Source organism: Telmatherina bonti (assembly GCF_933228915.1).
Source record: "Telmatherina bonti genome assembly, chromosome: 20".
NCBI lineage: Eukaryota > Metazoa > Chordata > Actinopteri > Atheriniformes > Telmatherinidae > Telmatherina > Telmatherina bonti.
In genome coordinates, this window is record NC_136618.1 from 20,554,674 (window position 1) to 20,570,589 (window position 15,916).

Sequence of the window (15,916 nt, forward strand, 5' to 3'; positions counted from 1 at the left end):
CGCATGTAAACTCATTTAAAGTGTCGGCTCAATACAATATTGTCAAAGAATTAAGAGTTGGAGATAGTTTGTCAGTTCACGCTCTTTGTTCTGTATCAAAAAACAAAAACCACAGTGTTTGTGTATTTGCCATGCACACTCCAGAGCAGCTTTTTTTTTTTTTTTTTTTTTCCATGTATAGCTTCACTGTCAACAGAAGTAGCCAGAGTATTACTGTAATCTCATTTAAAACTCTTTAAACAGATCAAGCAGATGTCAATGAGAAGGCCAGTCCCAGCAGCACTTTAGTATGAACTGCTCAGCTTTTGACTGCGGCTCAGGTTTGGCCTTGAGTATAGCATAAAAGGATGCAGTATCTCCTCTTACAGTGAAAAGGAACTTGGTGTGCAGACTGTAGAAATGATCAGTAATTACTATGGGTGTATTTTGGTTGTTTAAAGTGTAAATGAGAGATTTCTGTATGTTGCTCAACACATATTTGCAAGAATCTGCCATTTATCACTAGTGTGAACTGTTTAACAATGAGGCAGCTGTAAAAAAAATTGTCTTTTTAAACTGTTGTGTAAGAATAAAAGTGTGTTTACAAATGTCTGCTCTCCTAAAGTTTTTTTTTTTTTTTTTTTTTTAATAGTCTACTGAAGTGACCTCGGATGTGTAAAAGCAAATCGAAAGGCTGAGGTTGAGACATCTTTACAAGCTCAACTCTGTTGTGTTCTATTTTTAATTTGCATCAGATCTCTGAGAAGGAGCAGGCCGAGACCTCTGTTTTCTACCCCACCCGTGTCTGAGGAAGTCTTCATGTTGTTTTAAGGTTGTTTGGTTTCTCAGAAGTTGCCACTGAGCCGGGCTGTGTTGTGACAGGAGCGTCGAGGAATGCGCTAAAAGGGGAGTGTTTACATGTGCAGAAACAAAGAAAACATGACAAGCAAGACAATTCCCACAATTTAGAATTATTGCAAGCAGATATGCTGTTGAATCTGTGTGGAAAACTCTTAAATAGCACCACGTGACACATTTATATATAAAATGGCCACAAGGTGGCACTGTTTTACCAACAAATCCCATCTGAGGCAAAAACGTTTTATATTGTTTATTTAAATAAATATTTACATAACAGCTTTGTATAAATCAAATTTCTTTTTTCTTACACAACACATCTCTCTAAAAGCGACTGCTTTAACGAGGAGGAAGAAAAATAAGGGATGGATAATAATGATGCGGTTAATCCACTGAAAGACTGTTTAAAACTTGAGACTTCAGACCTTGCTCATCTCCCATTATAAAATCTTGTTAGAGTATGCATAAATCTACATTATTTGATATACATTTGAATTCATTACTAAGGAACAACATGAATCTACACTAACTGAATAAAAAGTCATATGCTGCTCAGAGAAACGTGACAAAGAATATAAAACATCTGAAGTTAAACGATATTCAGGCACAAAGCAAAAGACAACCTTGGTGAAATTTAAAGACAACACGCAAACGTTAAAGGCTACAATGCCCTGCTAAAAGGTGTACAGCATATGGCTCGGCTTAGAAAACAACATTTCAGGCAAGGTGATCCAAGAAAAATTGAGAACACTTGTTAAATGCCCAGGCCAAAGTCCAAACCCACAACTCTGTCCAGCTGGAGATGAAGGCGGCATCACTGTCAGGGAAATAAAGACACCTCTCCGTAATACTCGCTTTAAAACATGGTTGAAAACATGTTAAAACAAAGTGAGAACAAACCCAAATAACCGTTCAATTTGACATGATGATAATAAAGACAATGATATGCTCTTTGTTTCTATTGCTGTTAAGTCATGCATGGAAACTATTTTTCTAATATAACCAATAGTTTGCTCAAAACTATATATAAAAAAAAAATACCATAAGCTTTCCAAAATACTATGCAGGGGAGAATTAAACGGTGATTTCATGACATTTTCAACAACACCTCGTTGTGTTCATCCTGAGATTTAAACCATTGAATAATATCTTCAGAAAGTAATTTACAGCTCGTGTATTTACACATGATTCAGTGTTTGAAACTTGTTTTCAGAGGGTTTCATCCATCTGTAAGCGTCGCATATGAATCCACCCCTTTCCTTACCAGCTGGCCATCATACTGCATGGGTTTTGGGCTGGGACGGGTGTGTCCCACTCACAAAATTATAAACCAAAAACTGAGAGGTGCCAAAATAATGTGTGGCGAAGAGTTTTCCATCAGGAGTGGGGTCTGAGAAAGCGATCTCGTCTTTGCTCAGGTAGGAGCCGAATATGAAGTTATTCCTGTGAGGTGAAAGAAGATGACAGATTTATTATGTGTAATGTGTTTTTAATCGATACCTGAGTTGTCAGGACGGACTTACCTGAGGCACTCGAGCATGCGCGATGCGATGCCTCGACGTCTCATCATGCTGACAACCCAGATGCGACTGATGCCGCAGATTGCTGGCTCTGGGGTTGTGGAGCAGCACCAAGCTCTCTGACGTTCAAACATCACCTTCTCCGGTTCTGATCCGTCAGGGAGCGGGTCCTCAATCACCCTGTACCCCTATCAGCATACGCAAGATTCAGCGTGTACCACCATAAACACTCAGTGGTGGGATAACATGCAGACACAGGTTCTGACAGATAGAACGCTGCAGTTTCATACCTCTTGTATGTGCTCGGTTATGAGACATCCAGCAACTTTCTTGTCAACGGAGATGAAAAGGAAGGTTTTGGTCTGAGAGGGACACTTTGTCTCCACCTGCTGGAAGCCAAGGTCATTGTCCACCATCTCCCGGATCTCCTCCACCTGAGTGGGACAGGTACTGCACAGTCAAACGATACTCTGACAAACGTTTAAGGTTACAGAAAAGTGAAATCTAAGCCAACATTTCAATTCATAACAGTTTGCTCTGACAAAACATGGATCTCTGCATACTTACCTTCTTCAAAGCATATTTGGGATCATCTGGCAAGACAAGAATGATCTTGCCATCAGGATACTCTGCTAGTATCCGCTCTTTTTTCCATCCCTGAAAGAAATAGAAAACATGCAAATATATTTTTACCAGCATTATTATCTTATTTGATTAAGCTGCATTTTCATACCATGTGAACTCTACAAGCACAACTGTGTTGATCAAACTATTTATTTCTTTAGAAACTATGTCATGAATAAGAAACATTTATTTTCAGGTCTGCTCTGAAAAATAATTACAATCTCTGCAAATAAAGACCACATTGAAAATCTTTTTAACAAATTTTTACATCTCAATAAATCTGTTTTCAAATGTCTTTCCTCCAACATTTCCACTGAAAACTAGAGGACAAGTTATGCTATGACAGTGCAGTGTTGTGACTTGTATGTTCATTAAAACCTACAACAATGAAGACATCATCACACACACAAGACACAGGATCTAGGACAGGGGTGTCAAACTGCAGTCCTGGAGGGCAGGTATCCTGCAGGTTTTTGTTGTCTCTGTGCTCCAACACACACCTGACCGACACTCAAACAGGTTGACAATAAGCTGCTGGATCCATTGATTTGAATCAGCTGTGTTGGTGGAGGGAAACAACAAAAACCTGCCGGATTCCGGCCCTCGAGGACTGGATTCTGACACCCCTGATCTAGGATCTGTGTATGACATTTCCTTTGTCTTGCGCCTATGTGTGAAATCTGCACAGCAACTTTTAATTAATTTAGCTTTTAATCATTTTATTATGTTATTGTGATTTTGAAATTTTGTTGTCTTTTATGCTTTTTTGCACAATCTATAATGCCTTTAATCTTTCATGTAAAGCACTTTGAATTATCTTGTACATGAAAGATGCTTTACAAATAAACTTGCTTTGCCTATGAACATGTAAGAGTAATTCTTTTTATTTATCTGTTCATTTCAGATCCCTGTGCTCTACCCACCAAGTCTTAAACACTTACAGATTCTGTTAAAGTTTTATGTTGAAGTGAAATATTTACACTGGTAAGTGAACAACAACACAAGTGCTCGAAACCTAAAAAAAACAGCTGTACCTCTTGCCCTCATATTAGAAGCTTTAATGGGTAAAACAAATGGAAATCAGCACTGGAAGCCAAACACTTTACAATGTCAGATCAAATTCTTCCTCCACAGTCTGGTAAAATCATAATTAAATAGAATTTTTAAAATTTTTTACCGGAACTTTACAACATGAACTGCTTTGAAATTTGAAATTTCTGATAAACTGGCAAATAGCTTCTTGAAATCAATGAAATACACAAATATACCTCATGCTCGTGAACACACATTTATACTCTTCATTTTCTCAAATAACTCTCAATGTGTCAGAACCTAAAAAAATATTCAGTTTATACTAAACGGTGCTGCTTTTATTATAATCACATCAAGTGTCTGTAACTGTATTCATCTGCATCTCGCTTCAGCATTTCCTAGCCACCTTCCCTCCTGTCCTGCTGTTTTCAGACCAGTATAGTTTAACATCCTTTAAACAAAGTGACCTCATTTTCACCTGAATCTCATCCAACCAATACTGGTAGTGAGAACAATGTTTTACAAACCCAAAATGTGATCACACACACGCAGTCATTAAATTAAATACAGAGTAGTGCTGATATACTTTAAAGGGAATAAGAAGATAGAACTAGTCTGTAATAACATTTCAATTCTTTAAACTGCTTTATTTCCATTGTGTTGATGTGATTTTATTTGTTTTATAGCATATTTTATTGTGATTTTCTTGTAGCAGTTTGTGACCCTACTACCATGCTAAGTGATTTAAAAATCACATGCATTATTATTATTACTATTATTATTAGAAGAAATCTCATAGACAACATAAAATTTCTGCTCATTATCCAGTAAATGTTACAGATAATTATCCTCTTTACCACAATGAGCGGTAAGGATGACTACCGGTACTTGAATGAGGGCTGAGACATATTTTTAATGTTTTTGTTTATCATTTTTACAATCATATGAAAGTCATGCTCCTCAAAAGACTAACCACTTTTGTACGAATGCATCAAATGCCCTTGAATATTCCTAAAAATATTTGTGTGCGCATGCATCTGATCTCTCACCACATATTTGACAGCACTGATGAACTGGTTGTGAAAGAGCAAATGCTGAGACTCATCCTCGGGGTTGGCAGCAGAGTAGAGCATGCCACACACACTGCAGGCCACAGCTCCAAAATGCTTCTGTCCTGCGTCCTGTGAGACAAAGAGACAATGAGTTAAATGATGAAATGGGACATAACTGTGCTTGGGAGGATTTATTTCTAAAATCATTAACTAAAAAAGTAACAACATAATCCTAGCTCTTAGTTTGTAAGTTTAAATTGATATAAATCAGTGTTGCTTTATTATTTTTGTTGCATTTCTACTCTAGTCTGTTGTTCAACTGAACTCCAAAGTACTTGTATTCCTCCGCTAGTATCATCTCTTCTCACATGATGTAAACAGTGCTTTCTTTACTCCTGCTCCTCCAGATGCACATTTGTGATATGCATTAAGGGGCTAAGGCCTCAGCAAACTGTTTCAACTTGTAAGAAAAGGTTGCATTTTCCTTTAACGTGTACATCAGAGTGAGAATTCAGTTTCCTCATTCCCTAAACTAATAGACAAGACAGAAAACTCAGTGACTAACCCTCTGCTGTGCATATTAAGCTGTATAATCATACTGGGAACAAATTGAAGCTCCAGACCAACAGCACTTGATTTAAAAGGAGTGAAGATTAAATAAATTTACTTACAATAATAGTCTGAGAGCTATCATTGTCTGCTTCCTTTAGTTTCTTGACCTCTTTTTGCAGGCAAGCTTCAGAAAGAGGAGTCCCACCATGAGGCGATTTCACTGCTCGCCTGCGATTCAAACACACATCAGGTCACTACAGACTTCAGATGGAAATGGGAGAAAATGTGTCAAAGAGCTGAAGAGAAGCCTCTTACTCTGGGTAAGGCTTTTCTGATGAACTCTCTGTCTCAGCTGTTTCCAGCTTATTCTCTTGAGAAGGATCAACAGATACAACTGTGAGAATTAAGAGGAATTTTAACCATTTTGGCCATATAGTTAAAAATATTTTTACCAAAAAAACAAAAAAAAAAAAAAACATTTACAAGTGATTTACTAAAAAAAAAAAAAAAAAAAAAAAATAAAGAAAAAAAAAAAAGAAAAATAACTGATCATTTTTGGTAAAATTTCAATATTCAAAGACAGCAGATAAAGCCAAAGAAACCATTGATTTCGTTATGTGACAACAAAGTGACAATAAAATAAATACCTGCGGGCTTTTCTTCACGTTTCTGTGAGTCATCAGACACTTTGGAGTTCTCCACAGAGGGATGGGAAGAGACGGGTTTTGATGTTGAATTCTGTTTAATGAAAATAAGGCAATAAGTAGCGGTTGGTGCAAAGTGTCCAATCAAATAAAATCTCATTTTATTTATACAGCAGCCTTTATATCAAAGAGCTTGCCGGAACAAATCTGACACATTAAATAGAAATAATAATAGACTTCACATATACAAGTATAAAAAAAATAAACATGTTTTACACATAAACCAGTTCTGGTCCTCCAGGGCCAAAATCCTGTAGGTTTCAATGTATACCTACTCCAACACACCTGACTCAAATGAATCAGCTGTTACGCAGAACTTCATCGGCTGTTGGATCTATTTATTACAGGGGTGGGCAACTCCGGTCATCAAGTGCTGCGGCCCTCCTGCAAGTGTTCAGTTTCCCTGTTGTAACACACCTGACACAGATCAGACTTAATTAGCAGCTTGACATCGAACTCCGCACTAGTCTGCTCATTAGCCATTGGTTTGAGTCAGGTGTGTTGGATCAGGGAAACTCTGAACACTTGCAGGACTGCGGCCCCCAAAGACTGAAGCTGCCCAGCTCTGATTTAATAGAAGCCAGGTGTGTTGGAACAGGGATACAAGGAAAACATGCAGGACAGCGGCCCTCGAGAACCGACTATGGACATCCCTAACAAAAAGCAATCAAAAGCCCCCCCTCCTCCTATTTTCCACCCACCAATCCCAACAATTTATGATGACTTCATTTATTAAGTCTTACCTTGCAATTTTCTTCTTCCTGTGATGGGAGAGTTGTGGGTTTCTGAGGCACTGAAGAAGCATCCGTCTTTGCCACACATGTGGCTGAAACAGCCAGTGGAGCTGCTACAGGTGCAGACTGTTTTGACTGTGCTACACTTGCTCCAACCGTTTTTGACAGCAGCGAGGAGGAAACAGGTGTAGGCTGACCTGGAGCTGAAGAAGCTTTCGGCTGTGCTGCAGTCAGGACAGCGGGCTTCAGCTGAACAGTGCCTGAAGAAGCAGGTTTTGATGCAGTTGTGCCCTTTGGCTGAGGGGCTGCTGATGGAGTGGGTTTTAATTGTGGAGGTTTTAACGGAGCTTGAGCTGCAAAAGTGGGCTTTGACTGGCCTGTGATCTGTGTGGGCCGTGCGGTCTGAGCTTTGAATTTTGTCTGGTTGGTAAGCTGTAATGAAACTGGGGGTTTTATAGAAGGTGCGGGTTTTGACTGAGCTGCAGGATTTGACTGGGGTCTAGGTCGAGGTGGCTGCATGGGAGGATTCTGCTTTGCAGGATGAACTGGTAACGGGTCATCATCTAGTTCAAAATCATCAGGCGAGTACTTGGGTCTGGGTCGGTAAGGCTTGTACTCCACTTCCAGCTTCGGTTTTTGAGCATTAAGTCCGTTGGGCATGGGAGGAGGCACTGCCGGGAGGGTCCTCTTCGCCGCTGATCTGGTCACTTTTGGAGCAGGTTCTGGGGTTGCAGGAGGTTTGGAAGCTTGGGCCTTACTTTGCCTTGTAGTTCGTCGGTTTTCAGGAGCAGGACGATCAGTTTTTGTAGTTTCAGCTTTGACGGGTCCAGTTTTGGAAGCATCTGTGTTTGCTGGTTCAATTTTCGCAGTTTCTGATTTCGTAGGTTCACATTTGGTTGCTTCTGTTTTTGCCAGCTCAGCTTTTGGAGTCTCAGTCTTGGGAGCCTCTACCGTAGGTTGAGCAGGTTTGCTAGCTGTGGCAGGACTTGCGGGGAGTGTTTTTGATGGACTGGCTGCAGGAGGTGGAGTCCCAGGAGTAGGACTTGATAAAAACAGAGCGCTGGCAGAAAAAGGTGCTTGCCAGTCCACATCAGACAACATCTGATTTGCTTGGTCAGACTTGAGTTTCTTGACACGGGCCCAAGACATTTTCTCCCTCTGCAGTTCAACCTGCCTTAGTCTCTGATAACGAGTAAGCTTCTTCTTCTCGTGGGCTTTCAGTGGCACAGAAATCTGTGAAATAAAGAAGCGTCTTTTCTGAGGTTCTGCAACCGCCTTGGTTTCAGCTGATGTAGTTGTCGGGGGTTCAGCGGCTGGAGCCTCTGAAGCAGGGGCCACAGAAACAGAGGACCCTTCTGGTCCAGCAGGGGTTGCAACATTAACAGGCTCTGCATCTTGTATGTCAACAGGTGGACAATCTTTTTTGTTGCTTTCAGCCTTGGCTGCAGCTGCAGCCGCCGCCGCTGCTGCTGCTTGTTTTTCTTCCTCTATCCTCTTCAGCAACATGCTGTCGGTGGCAATGTCCTCTGCGATTTCCTGACACAGGGCTAATAGGTTGAGCTGCTGTCTATGTGCGGCTCTTTTTGACTCTGCAGCCTTTTTCTCAGCCAGAGCTGCTAGACGAGCCTTGGTTCTTGCTTGAGTATTCATTTCTTGTTTCTTGGGTTTTTCTACCTCTTTGCCCTTTTTCTCATCTTCAGTCTTTCCTGCAGAATTGTTTTGCTTTACAGTCTCACTGGCACTGGTCTTGCTTTCCTCATTTACCTTGTCTATAGACTTTTTAGAAAGGTCTTCCTGTGGTTTTATCACTGAAATGTCACCGTCTTCTTCATTCTCTTCCTCTGCAACAACTATTTCACGCCCAATCTCCATGTCCTCCAGAATTTGAACTTGTTGCAGTTCTAAACAATCTTCCTCATTCTCCATCATCACAGCATCACTCATTGCATGGGAGGTTGTCCTCTCCATGTCCACCATATCAGATGAAGAGTGGCCAGAATTTTGAACTTCCTGATTATTGACCGTCTCTGTCTCCTGGTTTACGATCTCAGTTGAACTGGTCATTTCAGCATCTTTGACCCCATCAGCTACTCCTTGCTCAAGATATAGTGTCTCTTGGGAGCTGCTTAAAATGCCTTGATTTGCCACTTCACTCACCAAATCACCACTTGAACCTTCTGAGAGCGATGCTGACAGGCCTGACTCAGCTGCAGCCTGAGTGACAATATCAAACTGAATTTCACTCTCTGGTACTGGTTCTAAGATTACATACTCCTCAGATGGAACATCTCTTACTTCAACTTCGGTTGTGGCTGGAGTTGTCACAGTGTTGTCAGCAGCCTCCTGAAGTCCGGCATCCTCCTGCACCTGCTTGGACGGCACTGCAACTCCGGTGCACTCTGGAAAGGCATTTTTTGCACTTTGCTCTGTGGCATTTTCTGAAGATCCATCTGTCACACTGACATCATCATTTGAGCTGATTGCTGTGATTTGTTTCATAACTGCAGATGGGTCACTTTGCGCCAACTCTGCATGTGGAAGATACTGCAGTTCAGTCATAGTTTCTTCTTCCATTTCAATGACTGCATGGCTGTCTGACTCACAGACTTCCTCCGTTAAATTTTCTTCACTCTCCAGGATGAGGTGTGCAGTTTCTTTTGTGTCATTGTTATAAAAGTTTGATATGTTGCAGCCTATGAGCTGGTTCTCAGTGCTCTGTATGTCCAGTACAGACATGCCTCCATGCAGCTCTGTTGCAGTGCAAACCTCCCTGCCACAATCACTCTCTGGGCTGCTAATAGGCTCATACACAACCGGGTTTTCCTGAAACTCAATCTCTCGCTGATTTGCTGACTGGATTTGTTCTTCTGATGCCTGAACAACAATATCAGTGTCATCTGATTGGCCAGAAACAAAAACAATTGCTTCATTGCTTTCAGCTCCCTTTTCTTTAATATCACAGACAGACGTGTCAGCCTTGACCTCATTAATCACTTGCCCTTCTATCTCCTCTCCTGATGCTGAATCTGCTTTTTCTGTTGATCCACGCATTACATCCAAGTTCCCTAGAATATCCTCAGCACCAGGCTCGGTCGGTCGATCATTCTTTTCATTTTCCAAGTTACCAATGGAAACTGGTTTCTGAATTTCATGTTTTAAGTCCACGCTGTGTTCATGGATTTCCTCTGCCACATGGTTTTGTTGTTCTGTTACAGCTGCCGGGTAAGAAGTCTCCTCTGGTTCTTCAGAGGTTTCCATTTTGGCATGACTTTGAGCAACATGTTCAAAAGCAGCCTTTTCTTCATTTTGATCAACTTTACATTCCTCCTGACTTCCCTGGTTTTTAGTGTCCGCACCAAATCTTGAATCAGAAATCCCTGCTGATGCAACTAATGCCTGCACATCCCTCTCATCATGACTCTCAGCATCAAGGTTTTGTTTACTCTCATGACTGATGTATTCATTTTTAACTTTAGTGTTTGTAGTGACCGCAGTGACCTCCTCACTTTGTGCTGGAGCTGTAGCTGCAGGCTGAGTAATCTCTTCTAACTGGTCTGCTGTTTCCGTTTCCATCGCATCTGGCCTCTCAGGAGTACTGGCACAAACTGTGATAACCCTGCTTTCACTTTCATTAAACTCTTCAGAAGGAGTCCTCAAAATTCCCTCATCTTGTTGACAAATGGTTTTTGCCGGCTCGTTGCCTTCCAGGCATCTCTGGATTTGGGTTTCAATTGAAGCTGGTGAAATGTCAATATGTAGTTTTGATTCATCCATTTTGTTTAGATTCTCTGCCACAGTCACAGATGGTGTGTCTGAACTTTGTTCTTTGACATTTTGGTTCTTTGGGTCTTGTATTTCCACTGCAGGTGTGGTAGAATCCTGCTCTGGTAATGCTGCAGTCTGTATACGTTCTTCATTTAGGTTTTTCCCACTCTGTATTTCCATTAAAGGGGTTGCTTTAGAAAGCTCTGATGCTGAAGGGATCTGCATTTCCATTTTAATTTCATTTTCTTGTACAGTCACAAGTGAAGAGTTTATCTTGTCTTTGTTCTTCACGTTTTGTGAGTTTCCAAACATTAAATCTTCAGCAGTCTCTCTCAATATGCTGCCTGTTGCATGTCTACTGTCATCCCAGCTTTTCTGACTTTGGATTTCCACACCAGATTCAATGACAACATTATCCTCTTGTTTCTGCACTTTTGTCCCAATTTCATTTACTTCATCCAACGGAGCTGGATCTAACACCTCCATCATCGATGTCTGCATTTCCGCTCCAATCTTACTCTCAAATTCTAATTTCACCTCTGTGTTGCCATCAGGTTTTAGATTTTCCAGGTCAAGGTTTCCATTAAATTCAGTTGATATCTCTGTTGCAGGTTCACTGACCATATGGCTGTGTACTTCCACTACTGGTGTGATATTACGAACCTCCTCTGATGTGGCCGCCATCTCCAGATCAACTACCATTTGACTCTCAGCAGCAGCAGAAACACATTCAGGGTCTTCGCCCGTCTTGCAGCTTTCAGATTCCAGGTCATTATTAACTTCAGTTATGTCTGCGGAAGCTTCCCTGACCACCTGGCTCACTGAGCCATGTTTCTGTCTTGTGTTACAGGCTTCCTCTGATGTGGCTGCAGTCTGTTTACCTACTTCTATTTGACCTTTGGCAGCAGCAACACATTCAGTAGCATGACTGTTTTTACAGTGTGCAGTCGCCACATTTTTTCCCGGTGCTTCAGGTATGCTTGTGGTAGGTTCAATGACCTCCTGGTTCACCTGACGGTATGTTTCCACTATCTGTGTCATGTTACAGACCTCCCCTGATGTAGCCGTTGCCTGTAAATCCATGTCTTTTTGACTCTCTGCAGCTGCAGTGACACATTTTACATTTTCAATGTCCTTACATTCCACAGTGTCTGGATCCTTTTGACTCGTGTTAGAAATCACAGTGGTGGCTTCACTAACTGGGCTCTCCTGTATTTGGGCTTCCACTTTAGTTGCTGTGTTAGAGAGCACAAATGCTGTAACAGCTTGCATTTCCATTCCTTCCTGACCCTCAGAATTAAGCGCATTTTCATGGGTCTCCATGTTTCCGTGTTTATCAGTTGTAACATGATCATAAGTTTCTCTACACACATCTGTGACTGATTCACAGACCTCCCCGATTTCCTGCTCTTGCACTTCAGCTGTAGGCTGATATGAGATCTCTGATGTCTGTGTTTTTATTTTGTTTTCAGCTCCACTACCACAATCAAAGCTCACAGTTTCTTTGTCTTCAATCATTTCACATTTTTTTCCAACAGAGTCCTCATGGGAATTTGTAGTAAGGTTTGTGGTAGATTCATGAGCATCCTGACTTAATGTTTCCACTGTGATGTCTGGATTTGAAGCCTTTATATCCAGTTCGATTTGGCTATTTGCTGCAGCAGCATTCTGAGGAATCACGTCCTTTTCTGTGTCTATGTTTATCAAATCTTCTTTAGCTTCAGCAGGTACTTCTTCATCAAGCAGGTGGTTCTCTCGGCTTTGTATATCAATCACAAGTGTCATTTCCCTTTCAGGAACTATGAAACTTTCAGAAAGTCCATCTCTTCGATTTTGCTCATGAGCAGCCGTCCAATGAGATTCAGTAACAGAACTGCTGTCAGATGTCAGAAAGCTGTGACTCAACTGAACTTCAGCTAAAGCTCCCGGACCAGCAGCAGTCGGAGAAGACTGGATGCCAACTTCTTCTTTGTCTTCAAGCTTTTCGTGTGATTTTTCAACTGTTTTGTTCACATCATCACACAAGCTGCTGACTGTATCTGACACTTGGTCCTGCGTGTCTACAGAGGTCAGATGCTCTTCGAAAGTCACTCTGAAGTCTGTTTGAGTCTCTAAATTTCCAGCAGACTGTTCTATTGTTAGAGTTCCCTCAGCAGAATTTGTGTCATTTGCATGTTCTTCGTATAATTGGCCATCACAATGGCCTGCAAAGACTCCTGCCTCTTCAGTTGCACACCGCACGTCATGCTCAAGCTCTTTTGTCTTACAGTTTACATTCAGCTGATTTTCCTGTAAAATAAGTGTGTTCTGCTTAGCCTTAATTTCTGAACTGCAAGTAGAATCTGTCCTTTCACCAACCTGCTGTTCACCCTCAACACTTAAATTCACTTCTCCAGCAACAGAATGCCACGTTTCCTTTGATGATACTATTGTTTCATTATCAGCATCCTTTTTGCTTTTGATGGATTCTGCTGTATCTTTCTGTTCATTTTTCTTGGTCTCAGATCTGACAGGGATTTCTGCAGCAATAGAATTATCTGAAATTTCTTGTCTCTCACCTTCAGTAAAAACCTCACCAGATTCTAGTTTCTCGTAACCCCCCTCCAGGCTTTGAAGACACGGCGAGTCTGAAAATCGACCATAATTGTGGTCCATCTGCACAGGGCCCATGGATGTAGACGGTAAATCTTGGCTTGCTTCCTGTGGATCATAAGAGGACTCATCATCTTTACGTTTGGCTTTCACTTTGTTTGAATATTTTCTGATGCACCGGGCCTTGTCTTCATCATCCCTCTCTCTGAAGAAGTCAACTTTACTACCATCACTACTAAGGTCATCATCAGACTCAGTGGATGCTGTTCGCTTCAAGGAGGTATTGGAGTTGGCTCTGTGTGAGTGAGCTTCTCCAGAAGAGGCACTTGTGGCTTTCAGGAGCGTGGCTTTTTTGACAGGTAGGTCAGAGATGATTTTGATGGAATCCTTCGAGGGGGAGCTCTGTTTTGATGACTTGGCTGGTTTATTCCCTCGTTCCACCGAAGATGACCGTTTTTTCTTAGTCAGAGGGGCTGCTGTCTTTTCTTGCATATTTCCCGTTTTGAGTGAGTTAGTCGCTGGTGCAGTTTTGGACGGCAGATCCTCTCCATCCTCATCCAACTTCCTTATCTTGGGCTGTGACTCATGAGGAGCTGATCCTCTCTTTGGGGCTGGCATTCTGTAAAAAAAATGTTAACAAAAGTTTAAAGAAAAAACAGATAATAAAACAAACGTAACTTGCTCCTATGACCAGTTTTTGTCTTGCACCCTGCAAAATTTTCTTCTGCATTTTGTGGTTTTTCTCGAGTAATAAAATCAAATGCCACCATAAACACTACGTGTTTGTAACCAAGGCATTGTTAATACATAGTTTGTATGACAAGCATGATCTATAATCTTTTTCCAACTACACTGTTACCTGGCTTAATGCATGCAACAAGGCTGGCTAACGGTGGAAACAAACACAGATAAATAAGAGTTAAACTAGATGGCTAGCAAGTCAAACAAAGTCCAATCTGCATTTACTTAGTTATTTATAACCCATACAAGTAACCAAAGTGATTGTCCAATAGTCGACAGATGTAATTATCACTAAGACTTGAACAGACAGATAGTTGATGGTCAGTTAGCTCACGGCTAGCTGGGTGTCGTTAGCACGCTAACTGGAAGTCCACAGTGATGGAAGCTAAAGCTAGCAGCTGCCAACTCGCAACAAATGAGCGAAGCGAGGCTCGCTGCTTAAATCAGCTCAAACAGCAGCCGGACACACAGAGCAAAAGCTCAAAAAAACCTGTCTTACGATACTAACATCAGTCGAAAGGCAAAGCCGCGCCATGCGTCAGTAAAACTCACTTTGATGTTTTCTTTCTCAACAACAGCTGTTTTTTTCCCTGTGAATAAAAATGAACTGTACTTCCGGAGGGAAACAGCGGATGTGACGTAGCAGCACTCGAGTCAAAATCAACATGTATGCATTTAGGTTATTTTTATTTTCACAAAATAGCTTCGCCTGATTAAAATAGTGTTACACTATGAATAAATAAAATTTAAAAAGTAAAACAAACAAAAAAAAATACACAATCAGTTTTTCTTAATGCATTGTTTTGTAATTCAGTCCATGGATAATATTAATAAAATAAGACATGAGCAACTATAAAACTGGCAGGCTGGACATATGTGATTTTAAAGGAGATATTACTATGTCTGTCACTTAGAAAATAATTTGAAAATAGATTGTATATATTATATTCTTTTAAAATAAAGAACTCTGGATCTTTCTAACACATTTCTTTCTACCTTCCTATTCTACCCAAACAAGAACTATAAATTCTATTTTCTGTAAAATAAAAATACTGATAAAATGACAGCAGGCACCAAACAAAGAACTACCCTCACACAACCTCTGCTAGTGGTGCAGTCATTTCTTGAACATTTTAAAGTTGTCCCTTGGATTACAACACAGGCTTCCCTGTAGATCTTTAAAAAGTTTTTATATGAAAATTGCTTTCACGGTAATCCTTTGTTCAGTCCATTTACCCGACCATTTTCAGAATAATTTTTTCTTTTTTCGTTTTCTTTTCTTTCATTCTTCCTTTATTCCCTTTACCAGCACTCTGTTGCAAATTCAGAATTGTTCCTTTTTCTTTTGTTGCTTCTACAAAGATGTCAGATATCACAGTTTGACAAACATGAAATAGAATTTTTCTCCAACAAAATGACTCACAAAGAGCTGTTGGTTGTAAACTTGGCATACTTCAGGCTGATGTGCAGTGTTCCTGAAAAAAAATTATTATAAAAGTGAAAAAAGGTAGATATTGCAGAACCCCAAAAAAATCTCCAATAGCTTAAATGTTTTTCACAAACAGATCCAGATTTATATAGCAAAGAAATCATAACATCAGTGGTTGGATTCTGATTTTTCTGTAGTGATGTAAAAGTGTGCGTAGTTTTCACTGTCTTCACTACACACACACACACACACACAAAAGACATCTAAGGATAAAAAGTAAAACAGCAGGTTTGCAAATGTCATTATAGTTGCAACTTCCCAATGTTTTGTAACA

The 15,916-nt window shown here is 40.6% G+C and overlaps 1 protein-coding gene across 1 annotated transcript; it reads right to left on the bottom strand.

Moving 5' to 3' along the window:
• Window positions 1-1,175: 1,175 nt before the first annotated feature.
• Window positions 1,176-14,744, bottom strand: LOC306770777 (uncharacterized protein). Its single transcript, XM_079259715.1, has 10 exons — window positions 14,706-14,744; window positions 7,065-14,031; window positions 6,265-6,355; window positions 5,933-5,987; window positions 5,737-5,845; window positions 5,063-5,194; window positions 2,925-3,014; window positions 2,648-2,791; window positions 2,361-2,545; window positions 1,176-2,280 (listed from the first exon to the last, which is right to left on the bottom strand). The coding sequence occupies exons 2-10, from the start codon at window positions 14,028-14,030 to the stop codon at window positions 2,112-2,114; spliced, it is 7,941 nt and encodes a 2,646-aa protein (XP_079115841.1). The 5' UTR covers window position 14,031; window positions 14,706-14,744; the 3' UTR covers window positions 1,176-2,111.
• Window positions 14,745-15,916: the final 1,172 nt, after the last annotated feature.